Here is a 25,155-nt window from a genome sequence, read left to right on the forward strand (position 1 = left end):
AGGAATAACAGCAGTTGAATGGCAAAGTAAGCGTTGCTAACAAGAGAGTAACATAGGCCAAAGGGAGAAAGTGTCCTAAGATAAAGGCACTCATCTACACTGTCAAACGCTGCTGAGGGGTCACGAAAGGAAAAGACTGATTAACATCTTTTAAGTTTTATTTATTTAGGTAATCTCTGCACCCAGTGTGGGGCTTGAACTCATGATCCTGAGACCAAGAGTTACATGCTCTTCTAACTGAGTCAGCCAGGTACCTGATCAACATCTTTTGAAGGAAGCTGTATGAAAGTCACTGTGACTTTGGTGAGAAGCATTTAAGAGAAGCAAATAAGGCAGAGGGAATAGTTCATATAGGTTTAGGATCTGAGTGGGAGGTGAAGAAATAGAATTAGCTTGTATGAAAAATTCAAAAAGTGTGCTGGGGGAGAGAAATATATGAGTACCTTAAGGGAGGATGTCTGCTTATAATGACAATTGCTCATTTCTTGATCTACTGCTAAAGAAGCTTGATTTCTTGATCTGCTACTGTCCTTTTGTTGTGTCCTGCACCCTTCTGCCTGATTTGAGTGTATCTTTGACTGTCACTTTATATAAAATCTTCCAGTGCCTCTCCAGAGCTTACTGAGATTTGTACAAGTATTTCAATTGGGCCACTCTAAATGTTCCCTAACATCAGCTGAACTGGATCACTAGTCTCTCCCTCCATATGCTTTTTGTTCATACCGCTGCCTCTTACTAGAAAATATTCTTCTCCAATCTTTGCCTCTTCATATCCTGTTTATTCTTCATGTCCCATCTCAGATATGGTGCCACATTCTCCTTGAGCAACTTCCTGGTCCACTTCCTCTCTAGAGTATACTTAATCTCTTCCTCTTCTATTTTTCCAGTACATGTTGTTTTTATTTCTTGTGGCATTCATCAGATTCTGCTTTACTTCTAATTTTCTGAGTTCATATGATGCCCTTATATATCTAAAGTTTGCACACTATTTGAGACTGACTTTATTGTCCTCCTCTTTGTGTCACAGAAGTATCTAACAAAATATCTTGCCTAAAAATAACTTTTTGAGGGGCGCCTGGGTGGCTTGATCGGTTAAGCGTCCGACTTCGGCTCAGGTCATGATCTCATGGTCCGTGAGTTCGAGCCCCGCGTCGGGCTCTGTGCTGACAGCTCAGAGCCTGGAGCCCGTTTCAGATTCTGTGTCTCCCTCTCTCTCTGCCCTCCCCTGTTCATGCTCTGTCTCTCTCTGTCTCAAAAATAAATAAATGTTAAAAAATTTTTTAAAAAAAAATAACTTTTTGAATTAAACTGGATTCTCAAAGCTCTATTGTTTCTAATGTATACTCTTTCGGAATCCTAATGCTATTCAGTTGTTGTCTTCCATATAACGTTATAATTTTTATAATCTTTCTTCATATGATCTAAAAATAATATCTAACATTTGCTACTTTTTCGTTGATAAACCTTTCCTATGTATAATCTAATCCAAGCTTTAAAAAAGTATATTTACTTTTTAAAAATTTTGGAGTATCATAACCATACAGATACAAATAGTAATATAACACCCACGCAAATACAACAAATGTTAAATTTTCCATGATTTTTTTTAAATTTAATGTTTATTTATTTTGAGAGAGAAGTGCAAGCGGGGGAGAGGCAGAGACAGAGGGAGACACAGTCTGAAGCAGGCTCCAGGCTCTGAACTGTCAGCACAGGGCCTGATGGGGGGGCTCCAACTCACAAGCCGGGAGATCATGACCTGAGCCGAAGTCAGACATTCAACCGACAGAGCCACCCAGGCGCCCCTAAATTTGCCATGATTAATTCAGATCCTATTAAAAGAAAATCCTCACAGATAAGTTGAAACGTCATCATTTCACTCCCTTCTCTCTCTCTCTCTCTCTCTCTCTCTAGGGGTACAACTCTCCTAGAGTTGATATATACCCTTCTCAGCCATGTTTTTATAGTTTTGTTATATATGTATGTATACGCACCTTGCGCAAAGTCTTATTTTGTGGTTTTAAAATGACATATAATACAATACTATTATGTATCCCTTTGCAATTTGCTTTTTTCACTCGTTACTGTCAAGATTCATCTTTGTTGGCATATACTGTATATCTCCCTTACTTTACTAAGAAAAGGGTCTTAGTAAAGGGTCTGTGGGTAATAGGGTAATAGGGTCTGTGACTCTATTACCTCTATTACCTGTTATTTAATCTTGACCATAATCTTGTCAGGTAGATATTATTAATCCTATTTGATAGATGAAAAACTGAAGTGCAGAGAGGTTAAATAATTTTACTGAGGTCATATAATTTCTAGCAGATGGCATAAGAGCTTGTGCAGAGCCTCTAACTCCTAATCCCATGTTCTTTTCACTCTAGCATTCAACTATTTAATAAATACTTACTGAACACTATGTGCCAGGCACTATTCTAGGTCGTGGGTATCTAAGCAGTGAATAAGACAAGATACTGCTCTCAGGAGTTTATTGTCTAATTGGAGGAGGCAGTCAATAAATAATATGTAATGTATAATTTGGTTCTAAGGGCTTTGAAGAAAAATAAAGCAGAATGGAGTGGAAAAGAGAGTGTAAGTGTGCTATATACTATATGAGGCTCTCCGGTGACATTTCAGCAAACATCTGAAAAGGAGTGACGAAAGAGAGGAGTGTTCAAGATTAGGGCAGAAGGTACAGCAAATGCAAAATCCCTGAGGCAGGAGCATATTTGGCTGTCATTCCATCACTTTGATGTTTCTTTTCAGCTACTGTACCAACAATTATCCTCTTGTACCATAGATCAAATGTAAACACATTGCATAGCTTTGCCTGATTAAATACATAATTTTGACATGTTAAGTCTCTTCTAATGGCCATTTTTCAAATAAACAAATTGGGCCGGACAAAAAAAGTCTACAGCCCAAATCCACTGATTTACTTTAAAAATTAAATCATGGATAATTGACGCCCATAACGGTGACATAAATTATACACAGTACTGCTGGTGATTTGATGAAGACACCTGCAAAAACGTTCAACCCCCTTTTTAAATATTAAAGGTAGGTAATATCCTCAAGGAAGCTTGAGTGACTTCAAGCGGAAAAACACCTGCTGAAACAGGACAGGGAGGAGGCTCTTATCTTTCATCAGAAAGGATGCCTGGAGAGTGGTAGGAACCTGAGGGCTTTCAACCACGGGGAGATCAATTCTCACGTTTGTGATGCGAGGGAGGCAAGGCTGGTGCCCGTCATGCCTATATCTTCCCTAGAACCAGGGGTCTTGCCTCGGTGAGCCTCCCAGGCTAGGAGTAGCAAAAGAGGGCGCTGAAAACTAAAACTCGCCACGAATCTCGCCCGCCCCGCCTTCCTCCCTACGTCGGACACACGGTAGGAAACCAAACCTGAGCGCGCTCGGCCTGGTTGCCCCACCCCCTTTCGGCTTCCGGGCCTCCCCCGGGTCCTACGCAGAAAGAGCGGCGCCTGGCGAGCTCCACCAGCAGTGGCTTCCGGGAGGAGTTTTGGGCCCGGCGAGCCACCGTCGGATACCGCGCCTTCCCACCAGAGGTAGCTGTGGAGACGCCGGGAGCCCGTGTCGGCGTCGTTGAGGAGTGCGGCGCATCCTCAACATGGGCGACCACGGCCTGGAGCTGGCGTCTATGATCCCCGCGCTGCGGGAGTTGGGAAGGTAGGGTCAGGCTCGGCCGCTCTGGGTCCCGCGTCCTCCTCCGACGGGCCTGGCCGGAATCTCACGTGTTCTCCCTCCCCTGCGGCGCGCGTGCCTGCCCCGAACCCGTCAACCCCGGCCCTTGTAAATGTGTTCCGCGACTGATTTGAGCGCTTCTCCCTTAGGCGGTTAAAGATATGCGGGTCGTCGCCGCAGACCTTCAGAAAGCCGGTCCAGGGGAGGAGAGGCGCTCGCTGACCGCACTAGAGCGGCGCCCCGGAGCTTGTCCCCAACCCGGGGTTGCCCTCTGCAGCTGGAAGGAACGGTCCCTTCTGACCACTTTTTGGCCACTTTCTGCACTTATTTGCTTCCCAGAAACCTATGTCCATAGATGAGGGACTTGACCCACGAACTTTCCCCAATTTCTATTTTTTGTGATCGCTCGTGGAGGAATTGGGTTTTTAGCTTTACGTTTTGACACAAATTGCTTCTTTTAGAAGAAAAATCACCAGTTCTCTTTTTGTGCAAAGAAGGCCAATTGCTAGAAAAGGCAGTTGGTTTCTTTCTTCAAAGTGAAACCATAGGGCGTTCTGAAGATGTGACTCCTATATTTGATCAGTCAGCCCCCAATCTGTTATTTTAGTCAGAAAACCCAGGGACCTTGCCACAACGTCCACAAAATATAAACGTGTACAGAATGTTTCCAAAGTTTGGAAATAATTTAATATATTAAATTTTTATTTTATTTGCAAAAGCCTGTTTCTGTAAACAGAAGAGTAAAATCAGGTAAACCAGTGTTCTACCTGAAGAGAAGGGTAGGATGTTGATGGCTGCCATCCCCCTTCAGCACACTGGCAACCTTCCCTCAACCAGGCCTGAAAGAAGGCAGGGTTGTTGTTTTGTTTGCCTTTTTTTTTTTTTTTTTTTTTAAATTGTAACCCACTGCTTGTGGGCTTGTACCACTACTGCACTTGAACTATCAGCTGGAATTTTTTAGGCTGTTTGAAAACTTACAACACGAAGTCAAAACTGATACAAAGCCCATAGGATATTTAATTCTTTTCTGTGGTTCAGTTGTGTTCATCTCTACTTGTTGGTCATACAAGGATATTTAGTTTTCCTCAATCACATAAGAGGATAAATGAAGGAACCACACGTCTTAACTGAATTATCCTGGTTTTGTGTGTGTTATTTCACTTTGCATGAATGTTGCAAGCATATTCTGTGTTAACATTTTATAAAGTAGCATGAATATAAGTGCTCGTTTTAAGAAATTGATGCACAGATTTCATGTTTAGGCTCAATGTGAAGTTCAGGATTTTTTCTCCACCTTGTTTTAATGTAGAATTAACTGATTAATACTTTTCTTCCCTCTTTTTTCTTCCTTTAAGAGATTGTTAATACAAGTAATAGTATCTTGAATTTATTTATAGCCTCTTACATCAACAGAGCTTAAGTTACCTTTCATTTCATTCAATTGTAGCCATTCTAAGTGAAAGAATAGAAAAACTGACCGATAGAGAATTGTATAACAATAGTTTTTAATTTTCATGACCTTCTCATTGCAACTGCTTCATTCATGCTTACTCAGTCTCACCGAATCTCCCTGATATAGAATGGACTAAATATTATCACTATTCAGTGAGAAACTGAGTCACAGAAGGGTACCTGGTGGCTCAGTCGGTTAAATGTCCAACTTTGGCTCGGGTCATGATCTCACGGTTCATGGATTTGAGCCCCACCTCGGGCTCTGTGCTGACAACTCAGACCTGGAGCCTGCTTCAGATTCTGTGTCTCCCTCTCTCTCTGCCCCTCCACTGCTCGTGCTCTATCTCTCTGTCTCAAAAATAAGATAAAAACATTAAAAAAAAAAAAAAAAGAAAAAGAAACTGAGTCACAGAAATTGAAGAAGCAAAATCGAAAAGATAACAGTTCTTCATTAAATAAAGTAAGCATTGTTATTAATAAAGTAATAAAAATGGGGGCCTGATCCACGTATGCCTTTTTCTTTCACTACCCCCAAGCTAAGGAGCATCTAGTTTCCAACTGTAGTTTCTGTATCCAAATCTCTAATAAATGTGTTGTGTCGGTAGAGTTTGATTTGTACCATAATAGGATTAATTGATTTTGGTCAAGTCTTCACATAAAGAAGGATTTCTTCACTTTTAACACAAGTTAGAAGTTATATCCCATTTACTTAAATGAGTGATTTGTATTCCAAAGCAACCTAATGTAGATAGTGTTTAACTTACTGAATGTTGAGATTTAAACACTGAAGTTTCTGTTCAAACTATGAGTTGTGTTCTGACTTTGTGAGAAGTTTTAATTATATATTTGAAATGAAAATATGTTCTGACTAAACAAATACTGCCTTAGGAATTATCTACTTAGATTTATAATAACTGTTCCAATTACAATTATTTTATATTTCAAAGTATACTGAGATAGTTAAAGAGTAACAGGCCTTTTTAAGGCAGTATTAAAAATCTGAAACAATGAAAAAAAGTTTCAGAGCTGAGTTTCAGATTCCAACCAAAAAGGCCTTTTCTTCCCCCCCCCCCTTTTTTTCATTAATTGACTGGCAATTCTATTTCTGAAAAAAGTGAGGTGTCACTGTTTTAATATGTGGGCTTTTCTATCTCAGGGATAAATTTTGCTTCACTGTTTTTTCTTATTAGCACTCTTTTCTCTACATAGTCTTTCTGGGTGATCTCATCCACTCCTGCCTTCAACTATCCATCTGCTATTTGATGATTCCAAATGTGTTTCTCCAAATCATATCTATCACCTACAGAGCTATTTAAACAACTGTATACTGGCAGTTTTAGCTGGGTGTGCTATGTGCAGTTAAGACTCAACATAGTCAATACAAGTTCTACACATATCCCAACTACTTCCCCCCCCCCCCCCCCCATTCACTGAGGTAGGGATATCTCAGTAAATCATACCATATTCACTCGTTTTTTCCAAACCAGGAATGTAGGAATCATTCTTGACTCCCCATGTCCTTTTGCTACATCTTTGGTCCTTTTTTCATCTTTACTCTTCCCTAAATAGCTTCATCTAGTTCCATAGCTTTAAATACCATCTATATTCTGATAACTCCCAAATTTATATCTCTAGCCCAGAAATATTATTAGATTGCATACTGTTGAACATCTATATCCAGTATGAACATTTGCATATCCAAAGCAGAACTCTTGACTTATTTTCCTTAAACTTGTTCCTTCCCTATGTTATTGTAAATGTACTGTCCAAAAGCCTAGGAGTTATTCTGGATTCTTTCCCTTATCCCTTAATAATCTATCAGCACATCCTGCCAACCCTATCTTTAAAATATACTTTTTGGAGCGCCTAGGTGGCTCAGTCAGTTAAGTGTCCCAACTCCTGATTTTGGCTCAGGTCATGATCTAACAGTTTGTCAGTTCAAGCCTAGCATTGGGCTCTGCGCTAACAGTGCTGATTTGCATGGGATTCTCTCCCCCCCCCCCTTCCTCCTCCTCCCCCCCCCCCCCCCACTGCCCCTGCCCTGCTAGTTGCCTATCCCAAAATAAATAAATAAACTTAAAAATAAAGTAAAATATATTTCTCGCCATTTCTACTGCTATTCTTACAATTTCTTATCTAGGCTATTGTAATTTCTCAGCTAATCTCTTCATTTCCATTTTACCCACTTATAATGGATTTCTTAGCAACCAAAGTAAATGTAAATGGTTAAAACCTTCCATTAGTTATCTAGCACACTTAGAATAAAATCCAAACTTCCTCCCAAGGCTTCTAAGGTTCTGCATTTTCTGGCCTCTGCCTGCCTCTGACCTCGTGGCCACATATCCTTCCCTTACTCTGCTCCAATATCATTGGCCTTGTTTTTCCTTATGCACCAAGGTCATTCCAGCCTTCAGTCTTTTGCACTTTGCTGTTTCTTCTCTCTGAACAGACTGGTTCTGTTCAGATGTCATTTTGGAGAGGCCTTCTCTGACCTTCCTGCTTAAAATTATAATCACAAGATATTTTCAGACAGTGATAGTTGCCATTAAAATATTAAATGGGCAGTGGGAGGGAGATGAAAGTCTGGGGAGCAGCAACATTAGCCACTAAGAGGAGATTTGAATGATAAGAAGCCAGTATCTGAAATGGAATGGGAAGTATAAGGGTCTGTAAGTGGGAATGAGCAAAAGAATAGGAAGAAGGATGAAACACAGGAAGCAAAGAGGGGACTGGTGTGAGAGTTAAGGGTGGAGGAGTAGCCAGGGGCCAGATCCTTTAGTACCTTACAGGTCAGAATAAGAGTTATATTTTAAGGGCAATGGGAAGCCATTGGAATGCTTTTAACAGGGAAATAATGTAATTAAATTCAAGTTTTAAAAACATGGGGCACCTGGATGGCTCGATTGGTTAAATGCCCAGCTTTTGATTTTGACTCAGGTCATGATCCCAGAGTCATGGGGTCCAGCCCCAAGTCAGCATGATATGCTGAGTGTGGAGCCTGTTTAAGATTTTTTCTCTCCCTCTCTCCCTCCCTCCTTCTCCCCCCTTTCCCTCCCTTCTCTCCCTGCTTGTGTGTGCACGCACATGTGTTCTCTCTCTCTCAAAAAAATTACAAAACATGTTGACTCTTCACTCCTACTTAGAACCTTTTGATGTCTCATTGCCTTCAGTACAAAATCCAACCTCTTTAGTTTGTTCTTTGAACTTTGACCTTATAGTCGCTCTTCAGCTTTGTCTATTTACTGTCTCCCTCTTCTTTGGCCATATAGAACCTCTTAATAGCTTTTAGAGCATCCTGTGTTCATTCTTAACTACTGAGCATTTGCTCGTGCTGTTTCTTTTGCTTGGAATACTCCTTTCCCTTATTTTACCTGCCTAGCCCCTTAGGGACTTAGGTTTGTATCACTTCCTTCAGGGAGCTTTGACTGATAGGCTCTGCTCAGAGCCAAGTGACCCTCTTGTGTTTATCTTGGCTCTATTAATACAACCATGCTGTGTTAAAATTACCTGTTTACTTTTTTAAACTTTTTTTTTTAAGTTTATTTATTTTGAGAGAGCGAGTGGGAGAGAGGGGCAGAGAGATAGGGAGAATTGCAAGCAGTCTCCGCACATGGTGGCCACAGAGCCTGATGCAGGGCTCAAACAAAACAATGGGATCATGACCCTCAGGTTAAGAGTCAGATGCTCAACTGACTGAGCCACTCACGTGCCCCTACTTTTTTGAAAAAGGTATACCCTCTTAGCTCCATTCCAAGGTAGAGGTTGTATAATAAGTGCTCACTCTCCCATGAGTCATTATTCTAATAGTACATCTAATGAATGATAATCAATTCACCTTTTTAAAAAACTGACCAAAAATGACACAAATAATAGGAATGATCTTTATACAAAATTAAACTTCGTAGAAAACTCAACCACCACCTAGGGTCCTGATTCCTCTCCTGACACACCTCCTCATTCACATTTCTAAATGATACTTGCTAAATTACACTTAGTTTATAAAGACAAACTCATTTGATTTTGTCTAAAACAATTCATGTTACCTTGTAATTTCAGACTTTATAAATTTTTGTTATATTTAAATCTGTGATGTCATAGAATATGGTAGCCACTACAGCTGGTCTAAGTTGAGAAGAATTTCAAAGACTTAGTACAAAAAAAACAAAGGTAAAACAATCACTTTAGTAATTTCAGGGCACCTGAGCAGTTCATTTGGTTGAGCATCCAACTCTTGATTTCAGCTCAGGTTGTGGATTGGAGCCCCATGTTGGTCTCCATGCTGAGCAAGGAGTCAGCTTGAGATTCTCATTCTCTCTCACTCGCTCTCTCCCCCCACTCTCCCCCCCTCCCCCGTCCGTCTCTCCCCCCTCCCTCTCTCTCTCTGCCCCTTTCCCCTGCTTGCATGCTCTCTCTCTATATATAAAATTTTTTTTAAATTTTAATATCAGTTACAGTTCAAATAATATTTTGGATATATTATGAAGAAAACTATTGTTTGTTTCTCTCTTTTTTAAATTTTTTAATGTTTATTTTTGGGAGAGAAAGAGCATGAGCAGGGGAGGGGCAGAGAAAGGGGACACAGAATCTGAAGCAGGCTTCAGGCTCTGAGCTGTCAGCACACAGCCTAATGTGGGGCTTGAACTCACAAACTGTGAGATCATGACCTGAGCCGATGCTCAACCGACTGAGCCACCCAGGTACCCTCCCTTTTTTTTTTTTTTTAAGGAGGCTTCATGCCCAGTGCAAGGCCTAATGTGGGGCAGGAACTCACGACCCTAAGATCACAAGACCTGAGCTGAGATCAAGAGTTGGACACTTAACCTACTGAGCCACCCACGTGGCTTTCTATTCTTAATGTGGCTACTAGAAAAATTTGAAGTGCACATGTGACTTGCATTGTTTCCATTGGCCAAGGCTGGTTTAAATAATAAGATAAACGGTACCAAGTTTTTTTCACTTTCATGTAAAAATAAAACTACTTGGTCTTTGAGTCTATATACCTAAGGTTATTATGTGTAAATACTGGTAATTTCAGTAACTTAGTAGTTTCAATTTGGGAAGATAAAAATTCTGGAGATGGTGGTGATAGCGTAGAATAATGAGAACATAATGCCATGGAACTGTACACTTAAAATGGTTAAAATAAATGTTAAGTATATTTGACCATAATAAAAAATAATTCAAAGGACATTTTAACAAACTAATTTAATTTGATACTGTTGACAGCTCCCTCCTTGAAATTCTAACTTTGTTTCTAGAATATACCTCATAACATTTTTCTTTTTATTTCTCTGGTTCTTTCCCTTTCTTCTTCGTGGCTCCTTTAACTTAAAGTTCTCTCTTTGGCTTTCTTATTACTTCTTACTCTGCACTAATTTTCAGGGCTTCCACTACTACTAGCTGTAGTGGTGGTAGATTATATAATCTCCATGAATGTCAGGCTCCTCGTATGCAAATTAGAGTTTAATGTCCCTAACTTATTTCTTGTGAAGTATGTAATAATGCAGATAATGTTTAGCCTTGTTTAATAGATGTTATTATATAATGATAATTTAATCTATATATCTAGGCTAGATATTTCTTGAGGATTAGAGCTTTAATTTTCCCCCCCCCCTAGTAAACTCTGTGCCCAACTTGGGACTTGAATTCATGACCCTGAGACCAAACCTCACATTCTCTACTGACTGAGCCAGCCAGGTGCCCCTTAAGGACCAGAACTTTAATTCTAACAATCTTTTGTACATCCCATTTAGTTGTTCTCTTGAGACCTTAAATTCAGTGTTTCTAAAACTGGTTTTGTTTTTTCTCCCCGGACCTGTGCTTCCTCATGTGTTAACTCTTTTGGTGAATGGCCTCACAGTCCACCCTGGATAGAGGCCTAGGTTGACTTATCAGTCTCCTCCACTAACCTGTCACCTCTCCCAGAGATTGTTTTTGGTGTGTACTGTGGCACATTATAGGTGCTCAGTAAATGTTTGTTGATTATATGAATGACTAGAATTCCTCATCCTATGTGGTAGAATACAGACTTTGTACTATATTCTTACATGCTGTTTTGTGCTGGTTTGTACCAAATCATGGAATTCAAGTTTAATTCATTGATTCTAGGATACTATTGCTCTGCTTAATTATTGTATCTCCTCTTAATATTTATTTTTCTTGATTGGTCCTAATACTCATGTATGTAATTTTCCCTAATATTTTATTGAATTTTCATTGTGGAAAATTTCAAGCATACAAAAGAAGAAAAATAGTATATCATTTGCCCATTTTACCCAACAACTATCAATTCATGCCCTTCTTTCTCTCAACTCATACTACTTTGAAGCAAATTCCAGTTAGTTCCTTTTTTTTTTTTTTTTTTTAAGATTTTACTTTTAAGTAATCTCTACACCAAATGTGGGGCTTGAACTCATAACCCCGAAATCAAGAGTCACATGCTCTACCAACTGAGCCAACCAGGTGCTCCAACTTTGAAGCAAATTCTAGACATCATTTCATCCATAAATATCAGCATTTATCTGTAAAGCATAAAGACTTTTAAAATATATCACAGTACCATTATTGCACCTAAAAATATGTATTCTTTTAAATTAAAAAATTTTGGGGGTGCCTGGGTGGCTCAGTCAGTTAAGCATCTGACTTTGGCTCAGGTCATGATCTTGGGTTTCGTGAGTCTGAACTCCATGTTGGGCTCTGTGCTGACAGCTTAGAGCCTGGAGCCTCTTTGGGTTCTGTGACTCCCTCTCTCTGCCCCTCCCCTGCTCACACTCTTGTCTCTCTCTGTCTCAAAAAAGAAATAAATGTTAAAAAAATTTTTTTAATAAAAAAATAAATTTTTTAGACTTTATTTTTTGTATTTTAGAGAGAGAGAGTGCACACTTGAGTGGGGGAGAGGCATGGGGGGGAGAGAGAAGGGGAGAGAGAGAGAGAGAGAGAGAGAGAGAGAGAGAGAGAGAGAGATTGGGAGAGAATCTCAAGCAGGCTCCATGCCCAGTGCGACCCTGGGATCACGATCTGAGCTGAAACCGAGAGTCAGATGCTCAACTGACTTAGTCACCCAGACACCCCCAAAGTAATTTCTTAATAACATCAGATATCTAGTCTGTGTTTAAACTTTCCCAGTTTGTCATATACAGTTTGTTAATAGTTTTTATTTTTGTTTTTTTGGGGGGTTTCGTTTTGTTTAATCAGAATCAATTGCAGGATCATAGATTATCATTGATTGATAGGGCTCTTAAGTCTCGATTATAGGTTTTTCCTTTTCCTTTCCCTCCTTTTTTTTGCCTTTGGAATTTATTTGTTGAAGACACTGTTCTGTAGCCAAGACTAGATCAACACTGCTCAGTAGAAATAAAATGCAAGCCACATGTAGAATTTAAAATTTTCCAGTAGCGACATTACATAAAGTAAAAAGAAATAAGTGAAATTAATTTTTAATAATATATTTTAACTCAGTATGTCTAGATATTGTCATTTCTACATATAATTAATATAATGTTATTAATGGATATATATTTTCTGGTACCAAATATTCAAAATCTGATGTATATTTTTTACTTAAAGCACGTATCAATTTGGACTAACCAGATTTCAAGTGTTCAATAGCTACATCAATAATGGCTACCGTATTGGGCAGGGCAGGTCTAGATTTTGCATATTGGATACCTGTGGTGTCATTTAGCATGTTTTTTCCCTTTTAAATCAGTAACACGTATTTAGATTTTTCTTTCATTTTTAAACAGAAGGATACAATGAATGTCAACATTAAAACTAAACACATTTGATAAATTCAACTTTAGAGAGTTTTTTACGAATGAAATTGTCTCTTTAAGGGTTAAAAACTCTTTATTTGTGTTTTAGTGCCAGTCCAGAGGAATATAATACAGTTGTACAGAAGCCAAGACAAATTCTATGTCAGTTCATTGACCGAATACTTACAGATGTAAACGTTGGTAAGAAACAGTTATTTCTTATAGAAGTTTTATAAATTGTTTTCTTTTTCATATATACATTATGCTAGCATTTTTGTCCGTGTAGTTTTAAATGTAGAGTTAGTATCTATGATAGTTACTATTTTCAAACAAATTACTTACAACATTAACTTTTTTTTTTTGAGACTACATGCACTATGTATACACGGGGAGGGAGAGGGAGAATCTTAAGTGGGCTACACCCGGTGCAGAACCCAACATGGGGCTCAGTCCTGTGATCCTGGAATCATGACTTGAGCCAAAATCATGACTCAAGCCAAAATCATGACTCAGATGCTTAATCAGCTGAGCCACCCAGGCCCCCCTACAATATTAACTTAGTACATAATATGACTTAAGCATTTAAAGTAATTCTAGTTTTTAGGCACCTGGGTGGCTCAGTCGCTTAAAGTAATTCTATTTTCCTGCTTTTCCTACATTTTCTGCTACTTGCTATGGAGTTCTTTGATATATGGTATTATAATAGATAAAAAATAGTTGGCCATTTCTAATCATGTGCACCCTACTTTAGCTAGGTCTTTCACTAGTGGTTGAGAAACAAATGCCATTTAAATATTCTTTACAAGTTAGTGACTTTGTGGGAGGTAAGAGGTTCCAGTGAGTTGTTGAAATAACTAATTCCTGTTTGTGGCAGTGTAGAAAACAAATATTACCAACCTGGCAAGGTGGTGTCCCATTGGTCACATCTGTTAAAATTACACAGAAGGGGTAATATAAAGTAGCATTTGGCTAATGGTTTATAAATTTAATTTCAAATTTGGCACAGATTTAATGACTTAATAATAGTCATTTAGCCTTTCTTTTTTCAGTCAATAAAATTACGAGTTGCTGAAAAACAACAAAGGGCTACTAACTACTTGCATAATGTATTTTCATGTAGTACTCCCTTCCCTCTCTTTAGATCACTTGCCCTTCACCTCTCTGACCAACTTTTCATCATCTAGGAATCTAATCCTTCACAGCATCTTCCCAGACACTCACTTCCTGCACGGTGGATTAGTGCAGTTAACATACTATATTATAACTATCAGCTTATTTATCTGATTCCCTCACCTGTTCAGGTAAAGTTTTTTTTCCCCCTCAGATTTTGGTACAGTGCCAGGCATATTGTAGGCCTGTAATATATATTTGGTGAATGGATGTATACTAGATGAATGTGCCTGGTTTTTAAACATTTAAAATTAGAAAGATAGGACCATGGAGTTTAGCCCCATCAGTTTATCCTGAGCACTGTATTGGACACAATTCTGGTCAACAAAGTCTAGTTTTTTAACAACTGGTCACCAAAGTCTAGTTTTTTAACAAAAGAACTGTCATTTCATTTGTCACGCCTCTTTAAGATGAATTTTTTATTATTTTAGTTGCTCTAGAACTTGTAAAGAAAACTGACTCCCAGCCAACCTCTGTGATGTTGCTTGATTTCATCCAGCATATAATGAAGTCCTCCCCACTTATGTTTGTAAATGTGAATGGAAGCCAAGGGCAAAATGAGGTCAAAGACAGTATTGGTGAGTCCTACTATTTGTGCATTCATTTGCAACTGGTTTTATGAAATTTACCCTCTTCTGCTCTTCTAAATTATAACATACATTTTATACATATTCTGGTCAAATTTGCTATAAACGTGAAGGAGCAAAATGGTAATTGTTAATTTTGTTTTGTGCATCCTTATTGTTTTCTTTAGTTTTAAACTAGATACCCAGGATGGAACAGAAATAACCAAATTTGTTTATTTGCCATTGGACACTTAAGCAGTTTTCTTTTTTCCGTTTTTGATAATCTCTTTCTTCTAGATCAGGCATTAGCAAACCATGGCCCACAGGCCTCCTGCCTGTGTTTGTAAACAAAGTTTTATTGCAAAAGCCATGTTTTTACTTAATATTTACTTACTGTATATTACTGTATATATATCTACTGTAACTACTAGAAAGGCAGCATTGAGTAGTTGACATGGAAGCCATAAAGCCCTCAAGCCTAAAATATTTCCTTTCTAGCCCTTTAAGAACAACTCCTAGATGTTGAAACTTTTTTCCAGGCTTTATCCTTATTGTTCCTACTACTTTTGCCCCTTTATTGGCCTCCTTATAAAAAGATGTAAAGCTATCATCTCTTTTTCTATACAATGCATAGAGTATTAAAAATGTTTTTTAACTTTTTTTAATGTTTTTATTTCTGAGAGAGAGAGAGAGAGAGAGAGAGCGAGCACGCAAGTGGGGGAGGGGCAGAGAGAGAGGGAGACACTGAATCCAAAGCCGGCTCTAAGCTCTGAGCTGTCAGCACAGAGCCCGACACAGGGCTCGAACTCAAGTACCGGGATATCATGACCTGAGCTGAGGTCAGCACTTAACTGACTGAGCCATCCAGGCATCCCTGTCTATATTCTTTACTACACTTTTTTAAATAACAGGTCACAACCCATTAATAGGTTATGAAGATAAAATGTAATTCGAAAATATCATAATACATTGCATGTAATAAATACTGTTTCATGAAACTTTTGTTTCATATATTTGAATAAAATAAATATGCATATGTAAACTGGGTCATGATATAAAATGTATCTTAGTTGTGATCAAAAAGTTTTAGAAACTGTATTACAGGAATCAGGAGGACTGTGACTGATTTGTTTTTGTGCACCTGGGACAGAGTTGGCACTCAATAAATATTTGTTGAAGGAGTGATAATAGTAACCATTTGTTGAACTTCAAGCACTATGCTGAGAATTTCACATATATCATCTTACTTCATTCTCATGGTAACCCTTATGACTCCCTTCTTACAGATGAAGTTACAGAGGTTCAGAGAGATGAAAAGTTCACACAACCAATAAGTGAAAAGCTAGGACTTAGACTTGAAAATTGGTATTCTAAATTACTGTTCAGTATTTCCATTGTGTAAGGAATGTTTTAGACTATTTTGTTAGTGAAGTTTATACTTTAAAAATGAATCATCAGGGGCACCTGGATGACTCAGTCAGTAAGCATCTGACTTCAGATCAGGTCATGATCTCACGGTTTGTGGGTTCAAGCTCCCTTTGGGCACTGTGCTGACAGCTCAGACCTGGAGCTTGCTTCAGATTCTGTGTCTCCTCTCTGCTCCTCCCCTGCTCTCGCTCTCGCTCTCTCTCTCTATTTCTCTGTCTCTGTGTCTCCAAAATAAATAAACATTAAATTTTTTTTTTAATGAATCATCAAGCAGTTAGCAAATTAATTAACATTTCTGATGGACTTATTTAATATTTTTTTATTTCAAAGAATTCAGTAATTGGATCATAACAAGACTTCTGCGGATTGCAGCAACTCCATCCTGTCATACGTTACACAAGAAAATCTGTGAAGTTATCTGCTCATTATTATTTCTTTTTAAAAGCAAGAGTCCTGCAATTTTTGGAGTACTAACAAAGGAATTACTGCATCTTTTTGAAGATGTGATTTGCCTCCATAAAAGAAATGCAGTGGGACACTTTGTGGAATGGCCAGTGGTAGTTAGCCGATTTTTAAGTCAATTAGATGAACGTGTGGGATATTTACAACCAGCTCCTTTGCAATTCATGAACATGCAAAATTTAGAATTTATTGAAGTCACCTTATTAACAGTTCTTATTCGTATTATTGCAATTGTGTTTTTTAGAAGGCAAGAACTCTTACTTTGGCAGATAGGTTGTATGCTGCTAGAGTATGGTAGTCCAAAAATTAAATCCTTAGCAATTAGCCTTTTAACTGAACTCTTTGAGCTTGGAGGATTACCAGCACAACCAGCCAGCACTTTTTTCCGGTCATTTTTGGAATTATTAAAACATCTTGTAGAAATGGATGCTGACCAGTTGAAACTCTGTGAAGAGCCATTATCAAAGCTGATAAAAACACTATTTCCCTTTGAAGCAGAAGCTTATAGAAATATTGAACCTGTCTATTTAAATATGCTGCTGGAAAAACTCTGTGTCATGTTTGAAGATGGTGTGCTTATGCGGCTTAAGTCTGATTTGCTAAAAGCAGCTTTGTGCCACTTACTGCAATATTTCCTTAAATATGTGCCAGCTGGGTATGAATCTGCTCTACAAGTCAGGAAGGTTTATGTGAGAAACATTTGTAAAGTTCTTGTGGATGTGCTTGGATTTCAGGTAGATGCAGAGGTAAGTCATTTTTAAGTTTATTTAATAAGTATGTATTTTGTTTATAACTTAAGCATATATGTCAGATGTATTAGTGAGAAAATAGATTGTCTTTAATAATGTATATTCAGAATGGAATGATTTTCACAATCCACTTTGGCTCCTTATTCTGAATTTTTACTTTGATTTGAGAAAGATTTGTTCACTAAGTTGGTAATGAACTGCCAATAGGGTAGCAGGTTTTAAAGTAGGCTTTGTGAAGTGTAAGCATGTTTAGTGCATTATTAAAAGGGGGCCAGTTATCAACTTAATTACAAAAACTTTGAGCACTCACCTAGATTTTATCTTTGGCTTGTTATAATCAATCACTTGTAGGAAACCTATGATTACATAGTACTAATCATGCCAAAATATGCCTTTTTTCTTATTTGGACTGTGAGAGACAGGCAGTACAATAAAATGTGCAGTAACTTGAGTAAATACTTTATCTAAAAGTCTTGCTGGATTTGTAGTATGAAAGAGTTTAGTAATTCCCTTATAGAATTTTTCTTTGTAGTATTTTGATGGAAGGAAAAACAGATGAGAGAATTTATGTTAAGACTTTTAAGACTGTACAACCATAATTGTAGGTACAGAACCACATATATGTCTTTATAGGTTGTGAAATTATATAGATTAACTTAGGTCTTTGTTTTACCTGATGAGACTCTGAAAATAGTTTACCTTATTAAAAAACTTACAACCTAATTAACTTTTGCAGTCTGTTAATAACATTTTCTAAGAGATAGTTTTTGAAATTATTTTTACTTTCTCAGTATTTGTTGGGCCCACTTTATGCCGCCTTAAAAATGGAAAGTATGGAAATCATTGAGGAGGTTCAGTGCCAAATTCAACAGGAAAACCTCAGCAGTAATAGTGATGTAATATCATCCAAAAGACGTCGACTCAGCTCATCTCTAAACTCTTCCAAAAGACCACCAAAACAGACTGAGGAGTATGACCTTCATTCAGTTTGTATTTAGTGATTTAATAAAACTTTATTCACTTTTAAAAATCATCTTTAGTTAAGTGCTTTGACTTAAATACATACCATTGTTCTTTCTAAAGGTAGTCAAAGGAATGCTTGAAATATTTTAATACTTGTAGCCCATTCGAGTATGAAAGATAACATGGCTACATAAGGTTACTTAAAAGATTTTTTAAGTTATTACTTGCCTGTCTAATTTAACTTTTTAGTATCTGAAAAATCTCTGAGATTGCATATCTGTCAGCAGTTTAAAATACATTAACAAACTTTTTGTATAATGTGATCAAAGAATTCCCATATTGCAGTTAGCCCTGAAAGTTGTTTTAAATACATTGTACTATAAATTTCAGTAGTTGGCATTACATGTTATGTTTTGTTTTAAATATTTTTCATATTTGAACCAATGAATATCTTTACACTGTGGTTATAATAAATTACAGAATTAAACATGTGGATATGAACAAAAAGAGCATATTATGGAGTACACTGAAACAGAAAGCTGAATCCCTTCAGATTTCCCTTGAATGTGGTAGTCTAAAGAATCCTGTTATCGAGACTTTAGAAGGAATCATGGTTATCCTACAACTGACTGCTCTGTGTACTGTTCATTGTTCTCATCAAAACATGGACTGGTAAAACAACTTGTATTTTCTGGGTGGGTTTTCTGTAATAAATTTGGATGTATTGTTTTAGGAGACCTCATTATTCACTCAATTTGTGTGACCTGAGAACATACATTTTTTAGTGAAATGGAAAGGTAATTTGTTTTTTATTGAGCACCTGCTAAATGCTAGGTACTGTATTAAGTACTATACATATAATATTTAATCTTTACAACAGTTCTATAAGGTAAATGCTGTTATGCCTACTTTACAAATTGGAGATTGAGGTTTAGAGAAATTGAGACTAAGTCATGTGTTCAGTCCAGATGGTCTCAACAACACCTTACTTTCTCCAGGCTCTTTCTTTGGAACAGCTCCCACTATGAGACCAGTAGGTAGAGTATATATTCTAAGGACAGGAGAAGAAGGGGTGAGGAGCCTCTGATGTTCTGGGTCCAGCTCGAGGGTAACCTGGTGTTCCAGTTCCTCTTAATTACTTCCTCTAACAAGACTCTTTGTCTGAACTTTCCTGCGCACATATAATTAGAAAGTAGCAGAGCACATTTTTATATAACTCAAAACTCATTGTTCTTTTAGTCAAACATTTAGCCAAAAGAACATTTCCTTTTGATAATAAGAGTAGGGATTTAGAACTCCTTGGAAGTATATTTTCAGTTTAGTACTTTTAAGATGGTTAATTATTCTATCAGAAAAAGCAAGTGTGAATCATCTCTGAAGATGTAGTCTTATTTTTACTGCCAAGTTATAGACTGAAACTCTTTGTTAACTTTTTACATGGTCATTTATTCTGTATTTTCTGACTCTTAATTAGCCAATAAAAAGTTATGAAAGAGATTTTAGAGAAACTATATTACCTCAGATTGTATTACATTTAGAATTTGAAACAACTTGAAGGAATAGCTAATTAGACTGCAGTCTACTCTTCTATAATTAAGGGTTTACCAAGCCAGTTAATAATTATGCAGGGATATCTTCTGTCATTTTTTAGGCCTGGGATACTGCATTTAAATATTGTAGATTATTTTAATTACCAAATCCTAGGACTGATGTAAAGAGACTAAGCTTAAAATAATAATGGCATATTAATTGACTTGCATATTTACTTTGATTGGTTTAAACTTGTGTTAGTTTTATACTCACAATTTCTTTTGACTTAACTGCAATATTAGGTTGGACTATAACAAATTTATTGTAATTCTGTTTCTTAAAAATGTATTAACTGCAGCCATAATTTCAAGGACTGTCAACAGAAATGTAAGAAGAAACCTTCAGTAGTGGTAACTTGGATGTCTTTGGATTTTTACACAAAAGCGCTTAAGAGCTGTAGGAGTTTGTTGGAATCTGTTCAGAAACCTGACCTGGAGGTAGTTATTGATAAAGTGGTGAAAATATATGATGCTCTAATTTATATTCACGGTGAGTATAAATAAACAGAAAAAAACAACCTTTAAAGGTCATCAGTGTAGAATATAACTATTAACTTTTTTTATTTGAGAATTTCTGAAGAATGCTGAGAAAATGCATGGATGCGTGTCTTTGTAAAGTCACGTTTAATTTCTTTGGGTTACAGACCTCAGAACATCATCTCTATGTTAAGAATCTTTGTTTATTGAATGCTGTAATTCCACTTGATGTTTAGAACATCTATTTTTATTGAGCAACAAGACACAGTTAAATATGATTAAGGAAAAATTATAATCACCTGTTGTGTGTTTCTGTAGTAAAAACTTCATTTGAAGATCATATACTGGAAGATTTATGTGGAATGCTTTCACTTCCATGGATTCATTCCCATTCTGATGATGGCTCTTTAAAGTTGACTACATTTGCTACTAATCTTCTAGCGTTAAGCCAGAGGATTTCTGATAGCTGCTGTAAGTGGTCACAAAATTCTGTGTGTGTGGTTTAACTCATGTCTATATGGGACTTCTAACACATTGCTGGTTTTTTTTCATTAATTTAAAAAGTACATTTTTACCAATTCAAAAAGTAATTAGACATCTAAAAAGTAACAAATTGAAAAAATTATAGGATTTGCACACCCCAAGTATTCTGCCACATTGTTCTCCAAAGATGCCATTCCAGTTTACATTCCTTTTATTAGCAAAATAGGAGAGAATTTCTATTGTCTCACATCCTCACTTTGTCAGACTAAAATGTTTGCTGTCAAAAAAAAGAAAAAAATGGTAAGGAGGTAACTAAAAGAATTTTTTTTTTTTTTTAAACTATCTGATGGATGTGATTTTTAGTTGCATTTCTCTGGTTATATGTAGTAGGATTGTACGTAGATGTTTTTCAGTGCATGTGCTTTATTTTTTAAAAAGGAGCTTTTAATTAAATATATATATTTGAGATGTTACTTGAGTTTATGACAATGGATATATATATATAAATGTGTATGATGTATATAAATATATATGTGTATAAATATAAATGTGTATAAATATATATAAATGTGTATATTGATATGTATATAAGTTAAAATTAATATTTAGAAATAGTTTTTAATAGACTTAATTTTTTCAGCACCACAGGCACAGTCACGGTGTGTGTTTCTTCTAACTTTATTTCCAAGAAGAATATTCCTTGAATGGAGAACAGCAGTTTATAGCTGGGCCCTACAGAGCTCCCATGAAGTAATCCGGGCTAGTTGTGTTAATGGATTTTTTATCTTGTTGCAGCAGCAGAATTCTTGTAACAGAGTTCCCAAGATTCTTATGTATGTATTAATGTTTTAATTTGAATATATAACTTGCTTGGAAAGATCATAGTGTATGCAAATATATGTATATTGCTGAGTGTATGCAACAAATGTTGCTTTTTATTTTGAAATTTAAGTTTTCTTCCTTTTAGGCTTTGTCTTACCATTACTTTTTCCCCAAATTAAGCAAGACTATTTAGACCACAAAATTAAGCAAGGTTTAGTTAGTGTATTTTCTTTTTTCTCCCCAGAGATAAAGTCAAAGATGATTCCGACTTTGTCAAGAAAGAATTTGCCTCTATTCTTGGTCAACTTGTCTGTACGCTTCATGGCATGTTTCATTTGACAAATTCTTTAACAGAACCTTTCTCTGAACATGGACATATTGACCTATTCTGTAAGAGCCTAAAAGTCACTTCTCAACATGAATGTTCATCTTCTCAACTAAAAGCTTCTGTTTGCAAGCCATTCCTTTTTCTACTGAAAAAAAAAACACCTAGTCCAGTGAAACTTGGTGAGTGATTTGTTATGAATGTTTTAACATTTTTTTTTTTTTTAACTTTATTTATTTTTGAGAGAAATTGAGCACAAGTGGGGGAGGGACAGAGAGAGGGAGAGAATCCCAAGCAGGCTCCGCAGTGTCAGCACATAGCCAGATGTGAGGGTCTGGAACTCACGAACCGTGAAATCATGACCTGAGCTGAAATCAAGAGATGGACGCTTTACCAACGGAGTCACCCAGGTGCCCCTGATTTATTTAACATTTTAAAACCTTTTCTGGGCACCTGGGTGGCTCAGTCAGTTGAGCGTCTGACTTTGGCTCGGGTCATGTTCTCATGGGTTTAGGCCCCATGTTGGGTTCTGTGCTGATAGCAGAGAGCCCGATGTGGGGCTCAAACTCACAAACTGTGAGATCATGACATGAGCCAAAGTCAAATGCTTAACCGACTGAGCCACCCAGGTGCCCCTAAACTCTCTTTTTTAAATCATTAATAGAATTAGCCTGAAGCCTTAAGAAATTAGACTTACTTGATAGATTCAATGGTCATGTAATGGTAATTTATAAATGGGTTGTCTGGCATTAGACCGCATCACAGAACTAACAAGGGTAGTAATTTTTGGATTTTTAAATATTCATGTGATTTGCCAACTTGGGCATACCTGGTGTTTGGTCCAATATCGTGAGGTTCAGTATTCCCTATGCTTTTTAGGGAGACTGGGGAAGCTTCTTAATATGTCTGCTGCCACTATCTTGGACCTTTGGAACTCCAAATAATTAGAAGCTTTGCCCTACTGAGGACTATCTGTAGATTGTATCTTCTTAGTCACTTTTCCAGTGGCAATGTTGTATGAGTTTGTTGGAAGCATGAGATTTACACAAATACTTAGAAGATCCATTTGTTTGGGTAGAAAGTTGCAACTTGTTCTCAAGTTTTAAAAATAATTTATAATAGGTAGTTTCCAGGACTCCCTAAATCTTGTAATACAGGATTAACAGTAAAGCTAATAGTTCACAGATCTTTAGATTAGTGAAATGTGCTTTTTAAGTCTATCTCAGTAAAATATAATGATGTACAAAGTCTTAAGTGAGTAGTCATTTTATAACAAAAAAATTCTAGGGGCCCCTGGGTGGCTCAGTCAGTTGAGCATCTGACTTGGGCTCAGGTCATGATCTTGAAGGTTGGTGAGCTCAAGCTCCACATCAGGCTTGCTGCTGTCAGCCTGTCAAGCCCACTTCCAATCCTCTGCCCCCTCTCCCTGCCCCTTCCCTGCTTACATGCTCCCCAAAATAAATAAATAATTTTTAGAAGTGAGGCACCTGGGTGGCTTATTGGGTTGAGTATCTGCCTTCAGCTCAGGTTATCATCGTGGTTTATGAGTTCAAGCCCCATACCAGGCTCTTTGCTGATAGACCCTGCTTCAGATTCTATCTCCCTTTCTCTCTGCCCCTCCCCCACTCACACTGTCTGTCTGTCTGTCTCTCTCTCTCTCTCTCTCTCTCTGTCTCTCCCTCTCTCCTCAAAAATGAATAAATGTTAAAAAAAATTTTAATTCTAGAATTTTAGATTTAAATTATTTATAACTGTTATTAAGTATAAAGTAAATTTTAATCTGTAAACATTCATTTTAGTCTTCCACAATTTCTACTAATTGAAACTGACATTATAAGCAAGTTAGAATTCTTTGTATATTTATTAATAATATTTTTACTGTAAAACTTTGATATTTGAAGTGTTAATATTAGGTATTATATGCTCTCGCCCTTTAGCTTTCATAGATAATTTATATCATCTTTGTAAGCACCTTGATTTTAGAGAAGATGAAACAGATGTAAAAACAGTTCTTGGAACTTTATTAAATTTAATGGAAGATCCAGACAAGGATGTTAGAGTGGCTTTTAGTGGAAATATCAAGCATATATTGGAATCCTTGGACTCTGAAGATGGATTTATAAAAGAGGTTGATATTTTTTATTTTTAAACACTTGTGTCTTCATTAATCTGGCTCTAAACTAATTTAACTGATTAATTTTATTATTCTAGCTTTTTGTCTTAAGAATGAAGGAAGCATATACACATGCTCAAATCTCAAGAAATAATGAGTTGAAGGATACCTTGATTCTTACAACAGGGGATATTGGAAGGTATATTTGGCAGTGTTTGTATACTTCCTTTTTTATTTGCCAGGTGTTAAAAATGGTAATATGAGAGATGTGAAATTATAGAAAAAAATATGATATCAACATGAATTTTTTTATGGATTTCCATTTATATTTGAGATATTGATGATAACCTTTTTTAAATTTTTTAGGGCAGCAAAAGGAGATTTGGTACCTTTTGCCCTTTTGCACTTATTGCATTGTTTATTATCCAAGTCAGCATCTGTCTCTGGAGCAGCATACACAGAAATCAGAGCTCTGGTTGCAGCTAAGAGTGTTAAACTGCAGAACTTTTTCAGCCAGTATAAGAAACCCATCTGTCAGGTGAGAGTCAGCACTGGTCTTGACTACAGTAAATAGCAATACTTTGCAAGAGTTAAAAAACAACAACAACAACAACAAACAAAAAACCATTTATACGTTTTATTTGTCTTGCTTTAAAGGGTGTATTTTTAAAGGATGTATTCAGTTTATTTAAGAGAACCTAAAACTTACAAGTTTTATATTTTATGATCTTGCTCTAAAGATGTATATTATGAATGGGAGAGGGGAATATCTTTTAGTAATATATTGAATTACTATGCTTTCTTGTTAATCTGTTAAATGCTTTTTGGGGGGAGCCTGGGTGGCTTAGTCGGTTAAGCGTCCAACTCTTGTTTTCAGCTCAGCTCATGATCTCACGCTTCCATGAGATTGAGCCTCACATTGGACTCTGTGCTGACAGCATCGAGCTGGCTTGGGATTCTCTCTCTGTCCCATCCTAGGTGGAATGTGTGCTAGTGTACATGTGCATGTGCACGCTCTCTCAAAATAAATAAATAAAACTTTAAAGAAAAGAAATGCTTTTCTTTTTGGGGTGCCTAGTTGGCCCAGTTGGGTAAGCAT

General features: G+C 37.0%; 1 protein-coding gene across 1 annotated transcript in view; it reads left to right on the forward strand.

Annotated features, from left to right (window-relative positions):
• Nucleotides 1-3,518: 3,518 nt before the first annotated feature.
• Nucleotides 3,519-25,155, forward strand: part of ATR (ATR serine/threonine kinase) — a 99,785-nt gene continuing 78,148 nt past the window's right edge. Inside the window, exons 1-13 of the mRNA XM_049628717.1 lie at nucleotides 3,519-3,688; nucleotides 13,019-13,110; nucleotides 14,511-14,657; nucleotides 16,404-17,281; nucleotides 18,076-18,254; nucleotides 18,728-18,919; nucleotides 20,136-20,326; nucleotides 20,632-20,784; nucleotides 21,437-21,629; nucleotides 21,863-22,125; nucleotides 23,881-24,071; nucleotides 24,155-24,255; nucleotides 24,423-24,594. Coding sequence (XP_049484674.1) covers nucleotides 3,630-3,688; nucleotides 13,019-13,110; nucleotides 14,511-14,657; nucleotides 16,404-17,281; nucleotides 18,076-18,254; nucleotides 18,728-18,919; nucleotides 20,136-20,326; nucleotides 20,632-20,784; nucleotides 21,437-21,629; nucleotides 21,863-22,125; nucleotides 23,881-24,071; nucleotides 24,155-24,255; nucleotides 24,423-24,594 — 2,811 coding nt within the window. The 5' untranslated portion in view covers nucleotides 3,519-3,629. The remainder of the gene's footprint in view (nucleotides 3,689-13,018; nucleotides 13,111-14,510; nucleotides 14,658-16,403; nucleotides 17,282-18,075; nucleotides 18,255-18,727; nucleotides 18,920-20,135; nucleotides 20,327-20,631; nucleotides 20,785-21,436; nucleotides 21,630-21,862; nucleotides 22,126-23,880; nucleotides 24,072-24,154; nucleotides 24,256-24,422; nucleotides 24,595-25,155) is intronic.

This window comes from Panthera uncia, chromosome C2 (assembly GCF_023721935.1).
Source record: "Panthera uncia isolate 11264 chromosome C2, Puncia_PCG_1.0, whole genome shotgun sequence".
NCBI lineage: Eukaryota > Metazoa > Chordata > Mammalia > Carnivora > Felidae > Panthera > Panthera uncia.